This window comes from Aphelocoma coerulescens, chromosome 6 (assembly GCF_041296385.1).
Source record: "Aphelocoma coerulescens isolate FSJ_1873_10779 chromosome 6, UR_Acoe_1.0, whole genome shotgun sequence".
Taxonomy (NCBI): Eukaryota; Metazoa; Chordata; class Aves; order Passeriformes; family Corvidae; genus Aphelocoma; species Aphelocoma coerulescens.
Window position 1 is genome coordinate 35,937,501 of NC_091020.1, and position 18,446 is coordinate 35,955,946.

Genomic DNA, 18,446 nt, shown 5'->3' on the forward strand with positions numbered 1-18,446 from the left:
TTTCCCCCTCCAAAAGCGGGGCTGCTCTCGGAGCGCTGCTCCGGCCGAGGAGCGGCAGCGCCGGGCGGCGAGCGGCGCTCCCGGCCCCGGCCATCCCCCGCTGCCCCGAGGGCTCGGGCCCCGCACCGCGCCGGGGCCCGCAGCCCGCGCCTCGCCGAGCACTTCCAGGAGCATTTTCCGATCAACCCAGAAGTGCCTGAACGCCCTGAGGAATCCCAGGAGCGCGCACAGCAATATGGTTATTACCGGATGATATTTGGGAAGAAAGTGCTAATGGGCAATCTGGTGTTTATTTTGAAACTGCTAACAATGATTTTTCTCTGGTAAAAGGCAGTGTCTGGGCGCACGGCTGAGTGGGCTTTGAGCATGGGCTCTAACAGATGGTGCGGAGCTCGAGGTGCGGGATCGGCCCTCCGCTCCCGGCGCCCGCCGGGCTGGGGGAGCGCCGGGCTCCGAGCAGCCTCCCTGCCTGCTTCCCTGCCTCTCCTCCTGCTTCCCTGCTTCCCTCCCTGCCTCTCCTCCTGCCTCCCTGCATCCCTGCCTGCCTGCCCGTGCCCCTGGCGAAGCGCAGCGCCCGGGGCCGGGGCGCAGAGCCGGCCCCCGCAAAGCCCTGGCTGTTAATGAGGGCTGGGGGTGCCGAGCCGAGCCCCCGCCCGGCGCCCCCCGGGGCTCGCTGCGCTCCGGCAGCTCCGCGCAGCCCCGCGCAGCCGGGCGGAGGGGCCGGGGGGGTCCCCACCTCCAGGTATTGTTTTGCAAACAGAGGGGGTCATAGATGACAGCGCAGACATAACAAGGCGGCTGTGGCCGCGAGTGTTTGTTGTCGCAGCGTGCCATATAACTTCTGGTGATTGTTACTTTTCCTCTGATGAAACCACGTATTTATAAGTGATTTATTTTTTATTTTGTAGCACAAACAGAAATCCATAAACTGTCGGTTCAGCGCCATTGACTCTTTGATCAGTTACTGGGCTATTTTTTTTCCCCTCTCCCGTCAGCGAGGAGAGATTAAAAGCCTTTATTTTCAGCCCTTTTTCTGCTGCAAAGGTACGAGCCGAAATGGACAATAAAAGTGCACTTCAAATGCATCCTCTTTGCTCCTTTATTCGGCCCTAACGAAACTTATAGCTGCCTATGCCAGCCTCTTAATTACACTACTACAGCGATTTCCGAAAACATTTAGCTGCTGTATACAAAGGAAATAAACCCACATTGTCAACTCGAGAGCGCTCCGGAGTTTAAAAGGCTGCTCTGTAACCCAGCGAAATAATTATTGAAGGGTACGACGCCTCCGTCTTTGTCAGAGTAATTGTACTTGGCCTGTCAGCTCTGCTTTTCTCCGGGAGGAAATCCCACTATTTTACTCCTGGAGGCTTTTACATCCAACCCGCGTTTAGGCAGGAGAAGTAGAAAGTTTTTGCAGGGTGGCAGCGTGGCCGTGCGCGCAGCTTGCGCGGGGCCCACCCTGACCCGGGGGACTCTCCTGCCCGTGCCTCGGGGGCTGCAGAGTTTCCAAAAATAATGGATGTGGGCAGGCTGGCCTCGGCCGGCAGTGCAGAATAGGCGGCGGTGTTACAGCCCGGCAGATTGGGGGAATGGTTTTAATTTCCATCGCTGGGATCTGATTTCCAGAACACTGGAAATTATTCCCCATTCTCACCTTCCTCCCTATTCCCCCAAAAGATTTTTAATAAATAGTAATTAAAAAAAAAAAAAAAAAAAAAAAAAAAAAAGTCGTGAAATGTCTCTCCGGAAGAAAAAAATACTAAAAATAATTTAAAAAGAAATAAAGTTGATTAAATTCCGAGCTCTGTGTCTGTAATTGCTGCGGTGCAATGCTGATAACATGTAGTTATCATCGGAAAAGTTGACCAAGACAGGTTAAATAATTTAATAAGGAACTGCTTGTAATTATGTTATTTACAAGGTATGACAGAGGTTTGAGGAAGAAACAGAAGCTGATCTCAGGGAAATGGACGGGTTTGGGTGACCCCTGGAGCATGGAGTTTGAATTATGGAGATGGGGGGCTGAGAGGTGAATATGGACTAGAGGAGAACAAGATGACTTTTCACCTCAGCACATTTAACTTTTAAATCCAAATAAACGTCTCGCGTTACTGGACGGTCGCGTTATAAAAGAAAAAGGACTAATCCGGCCAGTTTTGGAGCATGGGGAAGGGGGCTGCCCTTTCCTCAGCGAGAAAAAATATCGCCAGAAAAAAAAGTTACAAAGGGGAAAAGTGCATTTAAAAATAAATCTGGGTAACTCGGTGGGATTTTTTTTCCCCTTTCCTTTCTCCCTCACTAAATTAATTATATCAAACATCTGTTCCCATGACGTTGTCCTCGATGCCACACACACCACTGAATGATCTCAACGCTGCCTCGAAGAGCAACAACACACCTTTTTCGCTTTCCCAAATATCCTCCGGTAATGGGGATCTCAGTTAGCAGCTACCTGATGTAGTGGCTCAGGTAAATTAAAAGTAGGCGCGCTCCTCCGGTTTGCTCGCCCCCCACCCCTCCAAGCAAGGGCAAAATACAAACTTAGGAACCCGCGTGGTAAGAAAAGCGTAAACTTTCTCACCTGTTTGGTCATGGAGTCTATTAGCCGAACGTACAGGTCCTGCTCTGTCCTAACTCCTGCGGAGGGGAAGTAGAGACAAATTCCGATCAGGATTTCGGTAGCGAACCACCCCAATCCCACAAGGAAAGGATGAGGTCAGGCAATTAACCGCAGCGGGCAGGGATCGGCCCCGCGCCGGCTTCAGGAGAAAATTCAAAATTCAAAAAAAAAAAAAAAAAAAATTAATAATGATAAAAATTAGCCAGGAATCAGCCGGTGACGGAGTCGTGCTGAGCCCGGCGCTCGGGGGCCCGTGGCCGAGCCAGCTTCCCCCGGCCAGGCTCGCTGCGGCCCCACGGCCCCGGGGAACACGCGGGACCCCGGGCGCTGGCGCTGAGCAGCCCCCCGCGGGTTTTCCGCGCCCGGGCAAGGGGCTCCGCCGGGCCGGGGCTCCTCTCTGCCCACTCACCCCATCCCAATAATTACCAGCAATTCCCAAAACTGAAAAAAAAGTCCCTTAAAAGTGCCGCTGTGGCCGAGCAGCCATCGATCCCCTTTTTTACTTTCCACTTCAAGCCCAACCGGTTAATCATGTGAAGTACCATTGACTTATCGATCCTTTATGTTTTGTTTTCCTTATATGCCAAGGAAAGAGCCGTGTTTACACGCGTGTAATTTTAATCTCGAAATCTTTATATCCTTTATCCCCCTGCTCCCCCCCAAAAAAGGCCTCGGAAGGAAAATCAGACTTTTCTGCGGCACACGGACGCTCAAAAATGGGAGAACGACAACTTACCATTGCTATACAATAACTGAAGTTTATAATGAATCCCATTGTTAGTTTTTTCATTGTTTGGCTCCTGCAAGTAACGATAAATAATTACATTTAGCATGAAAAATAACGCCCTCCTCCTACTGCCCATTTTTCTCGTCCCTGAAGCGGCTCGGAATTAACAGTTTGCAGAAATTCAGCCCACGGTCACTTTTTTTTTTTTTTTTTTTTTTTTTGGTGTGGAGCGCTGATGATGTCATTAGCTCGGTGCAAATATGTCATGTTTTGCCGTTTTCCCGGTGTTTTAAATAAGTCGGGGCCGCGGCGCTAAGTTTCTAACCCCGGGGTCTGTTCGGAGCGGCCGTGAGACCGGGGGGAGCCGCACGTGGCGTGGGCGCCGCTGGAGCGCCGGGAGGGCGGCCGTGCTGGGAATGAGCTCTGCTCCACTCAATTATGCTTTAAAAACTTAAAAAAAAAAAAAAAAAAAAAAAATTAAGATAACTGGCAGACTTACTTTCTCTTTCTCCACAAAGTCCACAAAAGCTGTTCTCTCAATCTCCACCGGCTGTCCCTGCCTGTCGTACAGAGCTAAGACGAAGTGGAAAAAATTGGATTTTCTGAGATTGGAAGGCGGCTGTTTCTCGAAATGTGCCCGAGCCAGCCCCACGCCGCTGCGGGAGAAAACAAGACAAGGCGTGGGTGAGAGCGGCGGGAAGGGGCGCGCAGGCTCCGCGGCCGCGGGGGGATGCGGGGGGATGCGGGGAGCGCGGAGCGGCGCGGAGCGGGGAGGCTGTAACTGATACGGGGCGGGCGGGGGGGGGGAGTTGGGGGGGGGGATTTACGGCCGGGATGAGAAATACAGGAGGAGAAAACCGCCGGGAGAGGATTTGGCAGACGTACCTTTGGGCGGCCGTGTTAGCATCCACTACCCCAGCAGTATGCATCCATGAGCGGACGGGGTTCATCCCACTGCCCAGCGGTTCTTCTTTCATGGTCGTCCCACCTCTTGGTATATTTTCCTGAATCCCAAACATTAAAACAAATTTGGGCAAAACCAGCTCCTAACCAAAAGGGGTTAAAATTGAGGGAAATGTCAGATACGGGGTGGGTTGGTTGTTGCTTGATTTTCTCTCTCTCTCTCTCTCTCTCTCTCCTTGGCGACTGGAATATAAGAGATGACTTTACTCCCTGTGATCAGTAGGAGAAAAGCCCAGTTCAAGTCTTGCTTCCTTCTTCAATCTGTCCTGTATTGGCACGACATAAACAATTTACTGAGTACTTCTGTGCGGCGAGTTGGATGGCGTTCCAGTTTGGTGGTTTAAAAAAAAAAAAAAAAGGAAAAAAAAAAAAAAAAAGAAGGAAAAAGTATAACTGCAGCCGGCGACACTGCGAGGTGGCTTTTTTTTTTTTTTTTTAAGGGGGGAGGGGGGAAAAAGAATAAATATTTTTGTTGTTGTTGTTTGCAGACGCGCTCAACGTGGTGTCATCCTAGTAAAAACCGGCTCGGCAAAAAAAAAAAAGCTTCAGGACACTGCTGAATCGACCACTTTCTGGCAAGGCTCTCCTGCTCCAAAAGACAAATAAACGGGGGGGAAAAAAAAAAAAAAAAAAATCCTGATTACCGCGGAGGTGTTGCCGGGCACACGGGAGAACGGGGCGCGGGCCCGTGGCGGCTCGCGGAATGGACGGAGGCGCGCAGAGCCCGGCCCTCCCTCCCCGAGGAGCGCGCCCCTTCCCCGGGAGCCGGGCCCCCGCCGCCGCGGGAGACGTGGCGTCATCCGTGACGTCGCCGCGGGGGCGTGGCCACGCCCATATATGGAGCGCGGGGTCCGGCGGCGCGCCCGCCCGGGCCCGGCCTCCCCCTCCCCGCGGTGGCGGAGGCACGGCCCGGCACGGCTCGGCACGGCTCGGCACGGCTCGGCACGGCTCGGCACGGCCCGGGCACGGCTCGGTACGGCCCCGCACGGCCCCGCACGGGCACGGAGCGGCCGCGGGAGGGGCGCGGAGCCGCGCGGAGCCGGCCCGCGTGCAGGGTCGCGGCGGTGTTCGGGGCCGGACAAAGGGTGCGATGCTGGGTGCGCCCCTCCGTGATCGCCGCGCTATAAATGCAGAGCGGGCACGGCCAGAAATACCTGTGTTTGAGACTTGGTGTGCGCACGCAAATGTAGCCCCAGCTGTAGGTCCGCCTTGTCCATCTATGTTTATATAGCTCCGTAGAAATATATATTTGTCTCTCTTTTGAGATTTTTATATCTGTTTTTATATATTGATATATTTTATATATTGATATATATTTATATATTGATATATTTTATATATTGATATATTTTATATATCGATATATTTTATATATCGATATATGTTATATATTGATATATGTTATATATTGATATATTTTATATATTGATATATGTTATATATCGATATATGTTATATATTGATATATTTTATATATTGATATATATTTATATATTGATATATATTGGTATTTTTTCTATATTTATTTTTTATATCTATATATCTTCTCCTCAAGTGATGAGACTTTCCCTCCCAGACTTTCTCTTATTATTTTAATTTTTTTTTTTTTTTTGTATTTATTTTTGTGAATATCCCATGTCTCCGCGTTAGTATTTCCCTAAGTCGGGGAAAATCGGCCTTCATATCTGAATGAATCGGTGAAAATCGAAAGTCCGATTTGTGTTATCAGGATCCCCTTTCTCCAAGGGGTGAGGGAAAAGAGGGGAAAAAAAAAAAAAAAAAAAGGATGTGTTAGAAAGCAATCTATTTTGCTGGTGTTGGGGGTTAATGACTATTGCCAAAGATAAGTGAATTATCAAAGCTGTTGCTCTACCCGATCTCAAAATCCATTACATTGCTGGCCGTCTAATTAAATACGTAAGTATAATAAAATCATATTTTATGACTATTTGAGGGTAATGAGATTAGTCTTTAGAAGCGATCGCCACATATTAAAGATGCCACTGTCTATAGAATGTTAATAACCTTAAATCAAAGTGTATGGAAACTATTCATGAGAAATTAAAAGAAAATTCCTGTATTCATAATCAGCCCGGAGCTTTTGAGGTACAGTAGAGCAGATTACAAACCCAAACACTTTTATCGCGCAGAGAGAGATACCAAAGTTCCCAAACAATGCCATGCTCGCGGTGGCATTTGGTGGCACGGAGACATTTGGGGACCTGGAGCGAGCGCCGGGGGCTTCGGGTCCCCCCAGCCCGCAAAATCCTCCTCCTAAAAATAAGGTAAAAAATGCCCAACATCGCTGGTATTGTAAGGTATTTCCTCAAATGAACAACGCCGAACTTGGTGCTTCCCCTCCGCTAACGAAAGCTTAAAATCATTTACAGTATCTTTAATTCAGATTACACGCGCCAAGGCGATTTAAATCTGATTACCAAATTAGAAGGTTTTAAAACAAATCCTTTTAAATCTGATACTGTTGACTAAGGAGGGGAGGAAAAAAAAAAAGTTCCATAAGCCCATCACATAAGGTAACGATCCTGCCCCAGAAAGAAAGGGAGTTTTAAACCTTTTTGACAACAAATGCAGCTGCCCCACTATTTTGGACGATATTAAGCGAAAATGAATGCAAATCTGTGTTCAGAAGCCATCTGGCCAGGAATGGGGGAATCAGCTGCTCCTCACAACAGGCTCTGAGCCTGAATCTATTTCAGCTCATTTTCTAGATCATCTGGTCCTGCACCCAAAGCGTGGAAAATACGGTCTTTATCATTCACCAACTTTATCTTTTTTTTTTTTTTTTTTTTTTTTTTGTCACTCTGGCTGGCTGGAGCTGCCGGCGGCCGGGAGCGCGCCCGGGCTGCTGCTGCTGCCCGCACCGCCCCGCACCGCTCCCAGGCCGGCATCCCGCGGGGCGCCGGCCCCCGACAGCTTCTCGCTGTTCTGCCGGCCCGGGAGGGAGGAGAGCGGCGGCCCGGGCCCCCCCCCCCAGCCCCGGGCCCGCTCCGGGCTGCGGGAGCGCGGCCCCGGCCCTGCCGCACCTTGCGCGGGGCGGCGGGCGCGGAGCGGGGCCGCGGCCGGCGCCGGGCGGGCAGGGGGTGTGCGTGGCTGCGGGGGGCGGCCCGAGCCCTCCCGGCTCCGCGGCCCTCCTCCTCCTCCTCCTTTTCCACCTCCTCCTCCTCCTCCTCCTCCGGCGCCAAGTCTCCCTTTTGTGTGAATTTACGGGGTGAGGCTTCAGTGATCCCCCCGCAAATTTGCATTTAAATAGCGACATCAAGCGATGCGCGTGCCACACACCAGCGGGCTCCCAGATGTCACGGCGGAGCCGCTCAGATGGCCGCAGCCCAGCTGTCCCCCGGCCCGGCCCCGCTCCGCGCCCCCCGCACCGCCCGGGCGGGCAGCCCCCGCCGCCGCCCCGGAGCGCGTCCTCCTGGCCCGCCCGGCGGCCGGACACGGAACCCCGCGCTGTGCGGGGCTTAAAACTGATACCCTTATTCCCACCGCCCTGAGAGTATTCCCCGAAACTTTATTATTTTATTTTTTCCCCCTCGGGACAATCCCCTCGGGACTATTATCTCAATCATCTCACTATTTTTTTTCTCTTTTTTTTCTTTTCTTTTTTTTTTTTTTTTTTTTTGCTATTATTATTTCTTATTTATTTCTCATTTCACGGTTTAAATCACCCAAGCTGGAGAGTGTGATTTTGATAATTTCGCTATTTCCTCGGCCTTGGGCCGGCCCCGAGCTGCCGAGCTCCGCTCTTCCCACCGCACAAACTTTCCCAGCGGGAAGTTGCGGTGGGAGCGGGGAGCTTCGGCCCCGGCCCTGCTCTCGGGGGGCTCGGCCGGGCCCCCGCAGCTCGTCAAGGTTCATATTTCAGTGTTGTTGTTGGAAGGCGCCTTCATTACCAACGCGCTGGGTCACACCGGGCGTAATTTATGCCCGGTGTAACCGAAGCAAATCTCTGCCAACTCCCGTGCTGCAGGAGGGAGAAATTGGTGTTTTCGGGTAAATTGGTATTTTCGTGTGTTTTCAGGTACGGCGGCCCCGCGGCCGGTGCTTCAGGGCGTTCATTCCCGGGCAGGCGCTGATTAACGCTGGGGCGCAGCGCCGCGGGGGCCCAGCCCGGCCTTTGCGCGGGGGATCGCGCATCCTTGGCCCGGGGCAGAGGCCGAACGCGGCCCAGGAGCGGAGCGGAGCCGAGGCCGGGCGCTGCTGCCGCCGCTTTGGGGCTCCTCGGCCCCGCGGCCGCCAGCCCAGGCCCCCAGCACCCCGCCACGGGCAGGGGCTGCGGGAAGGGCCGGGACCCCCGCGCGCCCGGCCGCCCACCTTTCGGGATGGATGTGCCCGCGCTGGGCTCATTTCAGAGCCTGGATTCACATTCCTGAGCACCCCGGACCCGCTGCGAAGCGCACGGGGCCAGCGGTGCGGTCCAGCCGCCCGCCCCGCGGGGCGCAGCCGGGCTCGGGGATGGGCAGGGGCTGAGCTGCTCCGCGCCCCGCGCAGGCACCGCAGGGCAGCCAGCGGCTCCGCGGGATCGGTGCAGGGCGCGGGGAGGTTGTCCTGTCCCTGCCCCTGGCCGTGCCTGGTGGCCCTGGGTCCCCTCGGCCGGCCGGCCGCGCACCTCCCGCGCCCCTGCGCGGCTCACGGCCAGGCTGCGCGGCGGGGTGGTGGGTCCGGCTCGGGGTCACGGAACTCCCTGTTGGGTGCAGGGCTGTTTTACCCAAACCGGCGCTCGGCCCTGCGCTCCCCCCGGCGCGCTCCCGCGGCCCCGCGCCCCGATATTGTTACACCAAAATTAGTTTAAAAAAAAAAAAAAAAAAAAAGAAAAAAAAGGAAAAAATAAAAGGAAAAAAGGCTTAAACTTCCGCCGTGCCCGAGCGCCAGCTTTGATAGCCGTGCCCCCAACGGGAGCTTTTCCTCGGAAAAAACTCCCTGCGGGCGCTGGCCAGCTCCCGGCTGCCCGAGGGCGCGGCGCGGGCGCTGCCCTCCCGGTCCCAGCGGGATGCCGGGGCCGCGGCCCGGGGATGCTGCGGAGCCGCCGTGTCTCTGTCCCCCGGGGCCGCGGGAAGGGGCTTGGGGCGGCCCGGAGCCGCGCAGGCGGAGGAGCAGCCGCCCCCGCGGAGGAGCGCGGGCGCGCAGCCGGGGCCGCGGGGAGCTGGCGGCCGGACAGGTCCCATCGTGCGGCGGGAACAATATAAACTGACTCCAACTGAACAAACAAGGATCGATCAGATAATTTCAGATATTATAATTGGCTTTAATTAAACACACTTCGTTCTAATTAACTCTGAAATTTTAGCATGCTTTGGGACGTTGGTGTCTGATTTGATATTGTCAGTCCAGATGTCCTAATAAAATTCAATCCTCCACTCAAGACTTCAATATTCACTAAGAACAAAATGCAAATTAAATGTAAAACCTAAAGTATCGCCAAAGGTATAATCAAGAAAGGTGTCTCAAAACTTCTCACTTTTTATTACGCAGTAGTTAGAAAATGCAGATTACATCCTAACAAGACCTCGGCTGAATAATAGAAACCTTAACTCTTTCGTGGTCAGGGCTCGCTCTGCCCTGCAGGGATCCGGGAACATCCTCCGCCAGCGCACGGAAAATACCCGCGGTGCGGGGCTCCCGCACGGACCGGGCGGCGGTGGAACCGGCGGAGCCCCGCGGAACGAGCTGCTCGCCCCGCCGCGCTCGCGGAGCAAAACTTCCCGCTGTCACAAGCACTTTTGTGCCCGAGGCGAGCGGCGGTGGAGCCCCGGCCCGGCCGGGTGACCACAGCCCGTTCCCGCACGGCGGAGCTGCGGGAGAGCCCCGGGCGCGGCGCCGGTACCGGGCTCCAGGCACCGCAGCGCTCGCCCGGCGGGCGGGACAGGGACGCCCCGAGGGGGACACACACCGGGGGAAGGTCGCCGTCCCCTCGCCCCCGAGCTGCCTCGCAATTTCCCCGCAAGCCACAGCGCTCCTGTAAATAATTAAAGCCTTCGGAGCGGGGCGGCGGCGCGGGGAGCTGGGGGGAGCCCGCCCGGTGCCTGCCCCGGCCAGCGGCCCCGGTGCGGGTCCCGGGGTGCTGCACCGGGGGACCCCGAGCTGGGCTCGGCGCCAGCCCACCGCCTCGCCGCGCTCGCAGAGCTCCAAAACCCCGGCTATTCCCACATTAAACATTTGTATGTTTTCCATGCTAATGGAGTCACTTAAAGCTGTTGCTAATTTAACTTTTTAAAAAGGCCACAGCGTGGTGATTTGCATTTTCTTTAGGATATTGAAATGAAGGGAAAACTGCTGGGCGGTGAGGCTGCCCCGAGCGTAGCTGGGGGCCATGCCGGAATGAAAACAGGGAAAGAAAAGAAGAAAGAAGGAAACCGCCGCCTCTTCCCGACTGTTAATAAGCAATTTGTCCCGCCGCGATTTACATTGCAAAGACAAACGTGTCGGGGCGCCCGGCCCGGCCGGGGCCCCCCGGGCCGCTCCCCCGCTCCGCGCTCCCCCGACATCACTCCCGCAAGCCGCGCTCCCGCATCCCGCCAGGCGCGCAAGTCCCGCGGCCGCGGGCGGGCGGCGGGCGGCTCGGGCGCTCCCCGCGCCCCTCGGGCTTGAATTTCCAATGGATTTCCGAACGCCCCGGTCTGGGTAAACAACAAGTGCTGGGATGGCCGTTTCCCTCGGCAGATCCCCTCTCGCCGCCGCCAAGGCTCTGTAGCGTGGGGACCGTGTGCCATCTACAGGACACTGCGCGGGCGGCCGCGCTCCGCGCCCCCGGCCCCGCCGCCTCCCGCTCCCCCCGCCACATCCGCGAGCAACCATTGAATATTTGTTATTTCAACTTTTAAAATTTTTTTTAACCTCGCATTAAAACTTTGCGGTGATAAAGATTGCGGCGCTGCCCGCAAATTTTTAATTAATTAATTTTTATTTTTTAGATTAAAAGATGTGAAATGTAAAGATAATGCGCTTTGATTTGTTAGTCTAACTCCGCGATTTGAGACTTGATGTCCCCAAAGACCGGGCGAGCTTTTTCCCTTTATTTATTTTTATTAAAACATCAATCTACTCTGGAGCTGGGTGAACTCAGTTTCACCTAGAGAACATAAAATTCTCCATACCAAGGAAATAAGCACCTTTCATAAATCAACAGTATTCCTGACAGATCGATCAATTTTTGGTTGTTAATCCGAAAGGAGGAGTTTTAATTGCTTTCTGCCTTTTAGCCCGGCCACCTCGGCGCGGCGGCTCCGGCAGCGCTCGGCTCTCCCCTTCGGCGCTCGGGAGGAGGGGGAAAAAAGCCCCGGAGACCCTTCCGCGCCGCCGAGACCCCGCGCAGGGCCGGCCGCGCTCCTCCCGGCCGCGCAGCATCCCCGCCGCGCTACCTGCGCGCAAGCGGCCGGGACGCGCAAAGCCGCCGGCGCAGCCGAGCCCCCGTGCGGCGGGACAGACGCGGCCGTGCAGGGGCGCGCAGGCTGCGCGCAGAACCGCGGGCGGCTGCTCCCGCGCACGGCCCGGCCCGTCCCAGGTAAGCGGGCGCTCCGCCACCCGCGCCCCCCGCCCGCGCCCCTTCCCGCAGCCCCGCGCGCGGGCGGCCGCTTACCTTGCGCGGGCGTTGCTGGGGCGCGCGGAGGGCAGCGCGTACGGCGGAGGGGGACGCGGCGGAGTGTGCGGAGCTCCCCGCGCTTTAATACACTTCTCACCCAGCGCAGCCCGGCCGCGGCGCGGGGGGGCCCGGCGGTGCGCGGGGCGCAGCAGTGCGCAAGCGCCCCCCCGCGCTCTCCGCTGCGCGGGCGGGGGCGGGCGGGAGGCGCGGGGCGCCCGCGGGGGCGGAATCGGCGGCGCGGCCCCGGGGGAAGCGCAGGGGGGAGAGCCCCGACCTCGCCCCGTCCCGGGCCGCCCGGCCCCGCTGCGCATCCCCCGGGCCGCCCCGCGCCCCGTCCGCTCCGTCCCGGGACGCCGCGGAGCCGCGGATTCCCCTCCCGCCTCCCGCGGAGCTGCCCCGCGCCCCGGCCCGAGGAGCGGCCGCCCGGCCCCGCGTCCGCGCAGCCAAACGCTCCAGAAACGCAACAGTTTGTCCCGCGGGGATGCGACCCCCGGGAATGTCCCGCGTGGGAACTCACCGCTCCTGGCTCTGCGGGACGCGAGCTGCCGCCGAGGCGCCTCTCACATCTTTCCAACTCTTTTAATTCCCCCTCTCCGGCCGGAGCCGATGCCCAGCGCCGACCTCCTCGGCCATACTGGGGCGGTACTGGCGGCACTGGGGTCCCAGAACTTGTCGGCTGCTCTGCACTTTGATTAGAAGCGCGGGCGGCCGTGCCGGCGATGCGCAAAGAACGCGACTGGCTGCGAGAGGTTTTATTTTGTTTATTTCTGCTCTTCCTTCCCCTCCCTCTCCCAGTTTAGCCCAGGAACTCCTGCAGCATTGGTTAATCCTCGAGGAGGGATAACTGCTGAGATCTTTAGCGAGCTCTCCGCTACCACGGATACTTCCTAGAGCTCCAGCACCTCTGTGAGGGATGTGCAGCTACAAGATGTGAAGGTATTTAGAAAAAAAAAGTAGCGGTTTCCAAGTCAAGCAGATTCCTGCAGGGAAGTGAAGGCAGCGTTTAGGACTGAGCCACATTTATAAAAAATAAACCTATCGGTGTTGGCCTTGGTTATAAATTCAGGGAACATTCACCCCCAGGTTGGTTCTGATGGCAGCTACTCCCTGGTTTGGGTTTAATTTGTACAATGAAGGGTTTTAGCAGTTGGGAGAGGAGGGAGGCTGCAGGCAGCGGGGCAGGAGCCTGGATGTGGTGTCTGGAGGATGTCAGAGCTGTGTCTGGGGTGGGCAGGGGGACAGTGACCATGGGCAAGGCTACCCCCTGCACAGGTGACCACCATAGAGCTGCGTCTGCTCAGGGGAACCTCACGGGGTTATCCTGCTGTGTTCACCCATGGACAAGCTCAGCTGCTGCTTAAGCCCCTGGGAAACAGCTGCCCAGATGTGCTGCAGGTGGTGAAAGTTGGGGTTAGCCCTGGAAAAGACAGCACAACTCTGGTCCTGCTCCCCAGTGTCCCCAGGCATCCCCGCCACAGGGACAGGTGTGGAGCTGTGCCAGCTCAGGGCTTGGGAAAGGGGTTTTGTGCCTGGTCTGGGGCTGGGAGGGTGGACCTGAGGTCTGGGGACCCAGCAGGAGTCATCCAAAGAGGTCTTAGGAGGTCCCGTGGGTAACTGAGGGATCTGGAGTTTAATTATTTTATAGCAGCCTGAGTGCACGGGTTGGGCCATTCAGTTCGGGGAAATTTATAGATGCCTAGAAAATTGTGGAAAATGCACACGTTTTAAAAAGTGCTCCTGACTGGGAAGGATAAAATGTCTCTGTGGGCTCTGTGAAGCCAGCAGGGATGAAATCAGGCGGCAGAGCCAGGGAGAGCTGGGTGCTCCAGGCCGAGCCCTGCAGATTCCACCCAGCCCAACACCTCACCACAAACCAAGGAACGTTCTGCTGGAAAACAGCGGGGAACTTGCTTTCATTCACAGCAGCTCCCTTCTGCTTGGAGGCTGAGGTGGCATCTTTTTGAGACAAATCGGTGTCCACAAAATATTTATCAAGCAGATTCCTCCAGAGCCACGTGATGCTCCCGAGGCTGCAGGGGATGCTCTCCCCAAAACCTTCCCCTTCCTCCCGCTCTTGTTACACCCCTCAGAAGAGCTGTAAAGCTTGGAAATTAATTGTGCCCCTCTCCTGTCGCGAGGAGCGTCACCAATCCACTTCATAAACATTTAAAAACATCCTCTGTTTTTCACGTGCTGCTTGTGCTCCTCGGAAAAGAAAGGTTGGTTCTGCTCCAGCCTTTTAAACCAACAGTGCTGGGGTTAAATGCTTTAGTGGGAAGTGTCAGGGATGTAAGAGGACATTGACTGGAGCTCTGCCCCTTCCTTAAGGATCTGTCTTTGTGCAGGGGCCGCAATCCCCCGGCTCGGAGCCCTCCTGGCAGCGGGGGCGTGGGGTGGGAGGTCACTCGTTGTGTGACCACGAGTTCAAGAGAGAATGTGGCAGCAGCTCCCAGCAGGGACCACGGCAGCCAAAATCCCAGCGACTCGTGCGCCAGCCCGGGCGGGCTGTCAGGCGAGCGGGAGCGCGGCGCTTCCCCATCGGCTCCCAGGGATTCCAGGAGAAACCAGCGGCGACAGGGAATGTTTGCCTCCAGGCCTGTTTGCCGATGCAAAAGTGCTGCGACCTGCTGATGGAGACAGGTGGAATGAGGGGGGGGGAACGTGATGGCTCGGGAAAAATAAACAGCAGCCAGAAGAATATCGAATTTAAATGTTGCTAGCGGAGAACTCCACCAGCAGACTCTGCTGGAAATTATCTGAGACACCACGGCACAAAAATGCCTCCTTTCCACGAGGCAAATGATCTAATCAAGATGTATGTGCATGACAATGCGCTCGCAGGGAGAGAAAGTCGGAGTTATCTGCTTCAATTACGGCACTTCCCGTGTCCCTGTCCTGGCAAAGGATGAGAATAATAAATATAAACCAGTTTTTTCCAAACCTGTAACTGAGTTGAGTAACTCAGCTCCTATTGAGCCGCACGTGAAGTATGAAAAAGAGAAGTTACCAGGTAAAATACTGTGAATATTCCTGAGGAATGAAATAGGAAATGAAATGTTAAATATTATATGAAATGCTGACTTGCAGCCAGCGGTGTCTTAATATCCAGCAGGACACTGGGATGTGCCCACGAGGGAGAATTGGCTGTGAGCTCCTGGCACGAGAACGGAAATGGGAGAAGGGTTTGGGGAAGTTCATATCAGAGAATCAATCCTGGAATCACAGACTGGTTTGGCTTGGGAGTGACCTTCAGGCTCCTCCAGTTCCAACCACACAGACAGGCAGGGACACCTTCTACTGGATCCCACCTGTGTCCATCAAAATGCTGGCACTGGCTGAAGAAATCCTTCCTTTCCCAGTTCCTGCTCTGTGCTCTTCATCCCAGCACTGGATCTCCCCAGGGCTGGGGCATCCCAAGGCTTGGACACCTCATCCCTTCCCGTGCTGGTTCCTGGTGGATCAGGGGTCGCATTCTGCAGCCAGATCCCAAAGCAGGGAGGCACCCAGGTGCATCCCACTGTTCCAATGGCTGTTTCCTTCCATCCAGGTTATGTATTGTTACCCATAAATTATGGACAGGGCTGGAAGTCCTGTTTGAGCAGCTTCATGAAGAAATGAACTTTGGCTGAACACAAACAGCAAATAAAGCGGGAAACGAGATAAAAACCAAGGCAGGCCTTGGTTTCTTTTAAGGTAAAATGAGTGATCCCAGGGGTCAGCACCTCGGGGACCTGCCCAGGTATGGTTTGAACTCACTAAATAATGAATTTTAGTGGGTTCTCTTTTGTCTGCTTTGTTTTGGGTAGAATTATACCTACAATCTCTTTTTCTGTCGCATTTCTAGCAAGCAAAATCCGTGTTTTGCTGCTTGAATTTAGCTCACAATCAGGTGCTCAGTTTTTATAAGGCTCAGATTTTTATCTGTTGAACTTCTAGAAATTATGTGTGATGTAGGTAAGAGCTTATTTATTATTTATTGCTTTTATTGTAGTGTAATAGCTGTGAAATTTAAACATGAAATAAAATAAGAAAATGCTCAGTGTATCAGCACAGAAGTGAAGCTGGCCAGGCTGATATCACAAACCCCAGAAAGCAAGAATTTGGGGGATATTTCCATTAATTCATTAGTGCATCCTGATTATTAGCAGTGCCAGAAGGTGTTTGTGACCTGCAGTGCTCCATCCCAATGATGTGCTCAAAAGTAACGCTGCAAATACACTTCACTTGTTTATTTATTTTTGAAGTGATAGATTTATCTCCTAATTTTGCTCTTGTTTCCCAGCCTTTTATAGGACTCTTGGACAGTTTATAGACAGCAGCTGACACCTGTAAAATTCACCTGGAGCTATTCAGCAGTTTAAAACACCTCGATGCAATTTATCCAGAACTCTTCATGCACAAAAAGAGGCAGAAATTGATTGGAGTGGCTGAGGAACTCTTCTGTCCTGTCTTTAAAAAGTGGATATAAAGCTGTCAGCTTTTACAGCTGCCCTCACACTGCTTCAATTAAACAGAGCTTTGGAGGGGAGATTCCTTTCCCAGCCTGGAGTCCTGATGCTCCCGGAGCCAGGTCCAGTGCAGGGATGGGGTGTGAGGCAGCTTCTGCAGCATCAACTTCAGCAGCATCAGCAGCATCTGCATCCCTTCCTGAGGAAGGCACCAAGCCCTCACCTGTGCTGGGTTTTCATTTCATTAATTTAATAAATTAAAATTAGCAAAATAATAGATATAGGATGGGGGGAAAAAAATCTGATTTTATCACTTGGAGAACTTTGGCAGTGCCAGGCTGCCCTGTCAGGGCTCTGTCCAGCCCAGGTTCAGGTGATCCAGGCAAGGGGGTTTTGGTGGCTTCCCAAGGCAGGCTCCAGCACACATTCCTCAAGTTATTTGGGGTTTTTAGCATCTTAAAACTTTTTGACTAAATACTCAAAGGGATAAAAAATACGATTTGCAAGGTGCTCTTTATTTGTCCCTTGGCATCCTGGAGCAAAGGAGGCTCAGGGGGGACCTTGTGGCTCTGCACAAGTCCCTGACAGGAGGGGGCAGCCGGGGGGGTCGGGCTCTGCTCCCAGGGAACAGGGACAGGAGGAGAGGGAACGGCCTCAGGCTGGGCCAGGGGAGGCTCAGGGTGGACAGCAGCAGGAATTTCCCCATGGAAAGGGTGCTCAGGCCTTGGCAGGGGCTGCCCAGGGAGGTTTGGAGTGCCCATCCCTGGAGGTGGCACCCAGGAATTCCTGGAGGTGGCACTCAGGGCTCTGGGCTGGGGACAAGGTGGGGATGGGGCACAGGTTGGACTCGATGATCCTGGAGGGCCTTTCCAACCTGAAGGGTTCTGGGACTCTGGGATCTCTCCCTTCAAGCTGGTATTTCCAAACTACCCTAAATATTCAGCAAGGCCAGTAATTATGTATTTGTTTCCCTGGAAGCTGAGAGCTCCCCGACTCAGACACTGCAGCTCCTGTAAATCCGGGTAAAGCCCGGAATGCCGCGTAATCCCACCACTCACAATTATGTCAAGTCTGATCACCTGCACAAACCCCCCTTCCCCGGGTATTTATCACCTCTCAGACGGGAGCAGGCAGTGATCCTTTACTCCCTCATGCCACATTTCCACGAGCATTGCATATTTCCGAGCCATTTTCCTGTATGGATATGCCAGGAATTGTATGCAATATTCCAGAATGGTCCCGCCAGTGGCGCACAGGGGAACGTTCCGGCATTAACCACCTCTCACCTCGCCCATTACCCCGTTTCTTCTCCTCACGTTCAGCACTGCAAGGAGCATCCGATTTCCTGTTTAAGTGCCAGATAATCACTTGTTACACGTAACAGCACGCTTCCTCTGAATGCTTCAGTCCTGGGAGCTGCCCTTTCCACGGGCTTTGGGGTTGCTTCAGTGAGTCCCTATAAAACACTGAGCCCACCACACCCGATCCCTGGAATGACACAGCCTGGAATTCACCAAACCCTCTCTGGATGTGGGCACAACTTATAATATTGATTTAAAAAAGGTGAGTTATGGAGAGTGCACTGCAAGTCTCGGTAAGTTTTTCCCAGCAATTAATGGTTCCTACTGATGCAATTTTCTCCTTACTTTCTATATCAGATCTTCACTGTTTGGTGCTGGACATTGTGCTCTGACTGCCCTGGCCAGCGGGATTTGCTGCTGAATGAATTCCTCATGGATTTTGGATCCAAGCACAAACCAGAGGAGCTGCCAAAGTGCCTGAGCTTGGACAGATGAGGTCCCAGCTTAGAAGGAACTTTCAATCAAAATTTAAATTACTGTATTTATCAATTTAAGGGCACTCTCTATGTGCCCCCTCAGTGTCCTGAGCACAAGGCTGGCACCCAGGAATCCCAGCCCAGGAGGCACCAGCCCAGCTGGGACCCACCAAGGAGGATCAGAAGGGACCTTCTTGCCCTCTAAAACTCCCTGCAAGGAGGGTCTGGGTGGGGTTTGGTCTCTTTCCCAAGACAGGACAAGAGGAAATGGCCTCAAGTTGCACCAGGGGAGGCTCAGGCTGGATATTGGG

The 18,446-nt window shown here is 54.5% G+C and overlaps 1 protein-coding gene across 11 annotated transcripts in view; it reads right to left on the bottom strand.

Moving 5' to 3' along the window:
- Nucleotides 1-4,684, bottom strand: part of EBF3 (EBF transcription factor 3) — a 119,582-nt gene extending 114,898 nt beyond the window's left edge. For 7 of the 11 annotated variants that reach the window (XM_069020485.1, XM_069020483.1, XM_069020481.1 and 4 more), the window contains exons 1-4: nt 4,236-4,684; nt 3,850-4,006; nt 3,360-3,423; nt 2,585-2,640 (exon numbers count right to left, since the gene is read on the bottom strand). In XM_069020485.1, coding sequence (XP_068876586.1) covers nt 2,585-2,640; nt 3,360-3,423; nt 3,850-4,006; nt 4,236-4,369 — 411 coding nt within the window. In that variant the 5' untranslated portion in view covers nt 4,370-4,684. Of the gene's footprint in view, nt 1-2,584; nt 2,641-3,359; nt 3,424-3,849; nt 4,029-4,235 lie in introns of those variants that run through there. The other 4 variants (XM_069020478.1, XM_069020475.1, XM_069020477.1 and 1 more) reach the window with 1 other exon arrangement.
- Nucleotides 4,685-18,446: the final 13,762 nt, after the last annotated feature.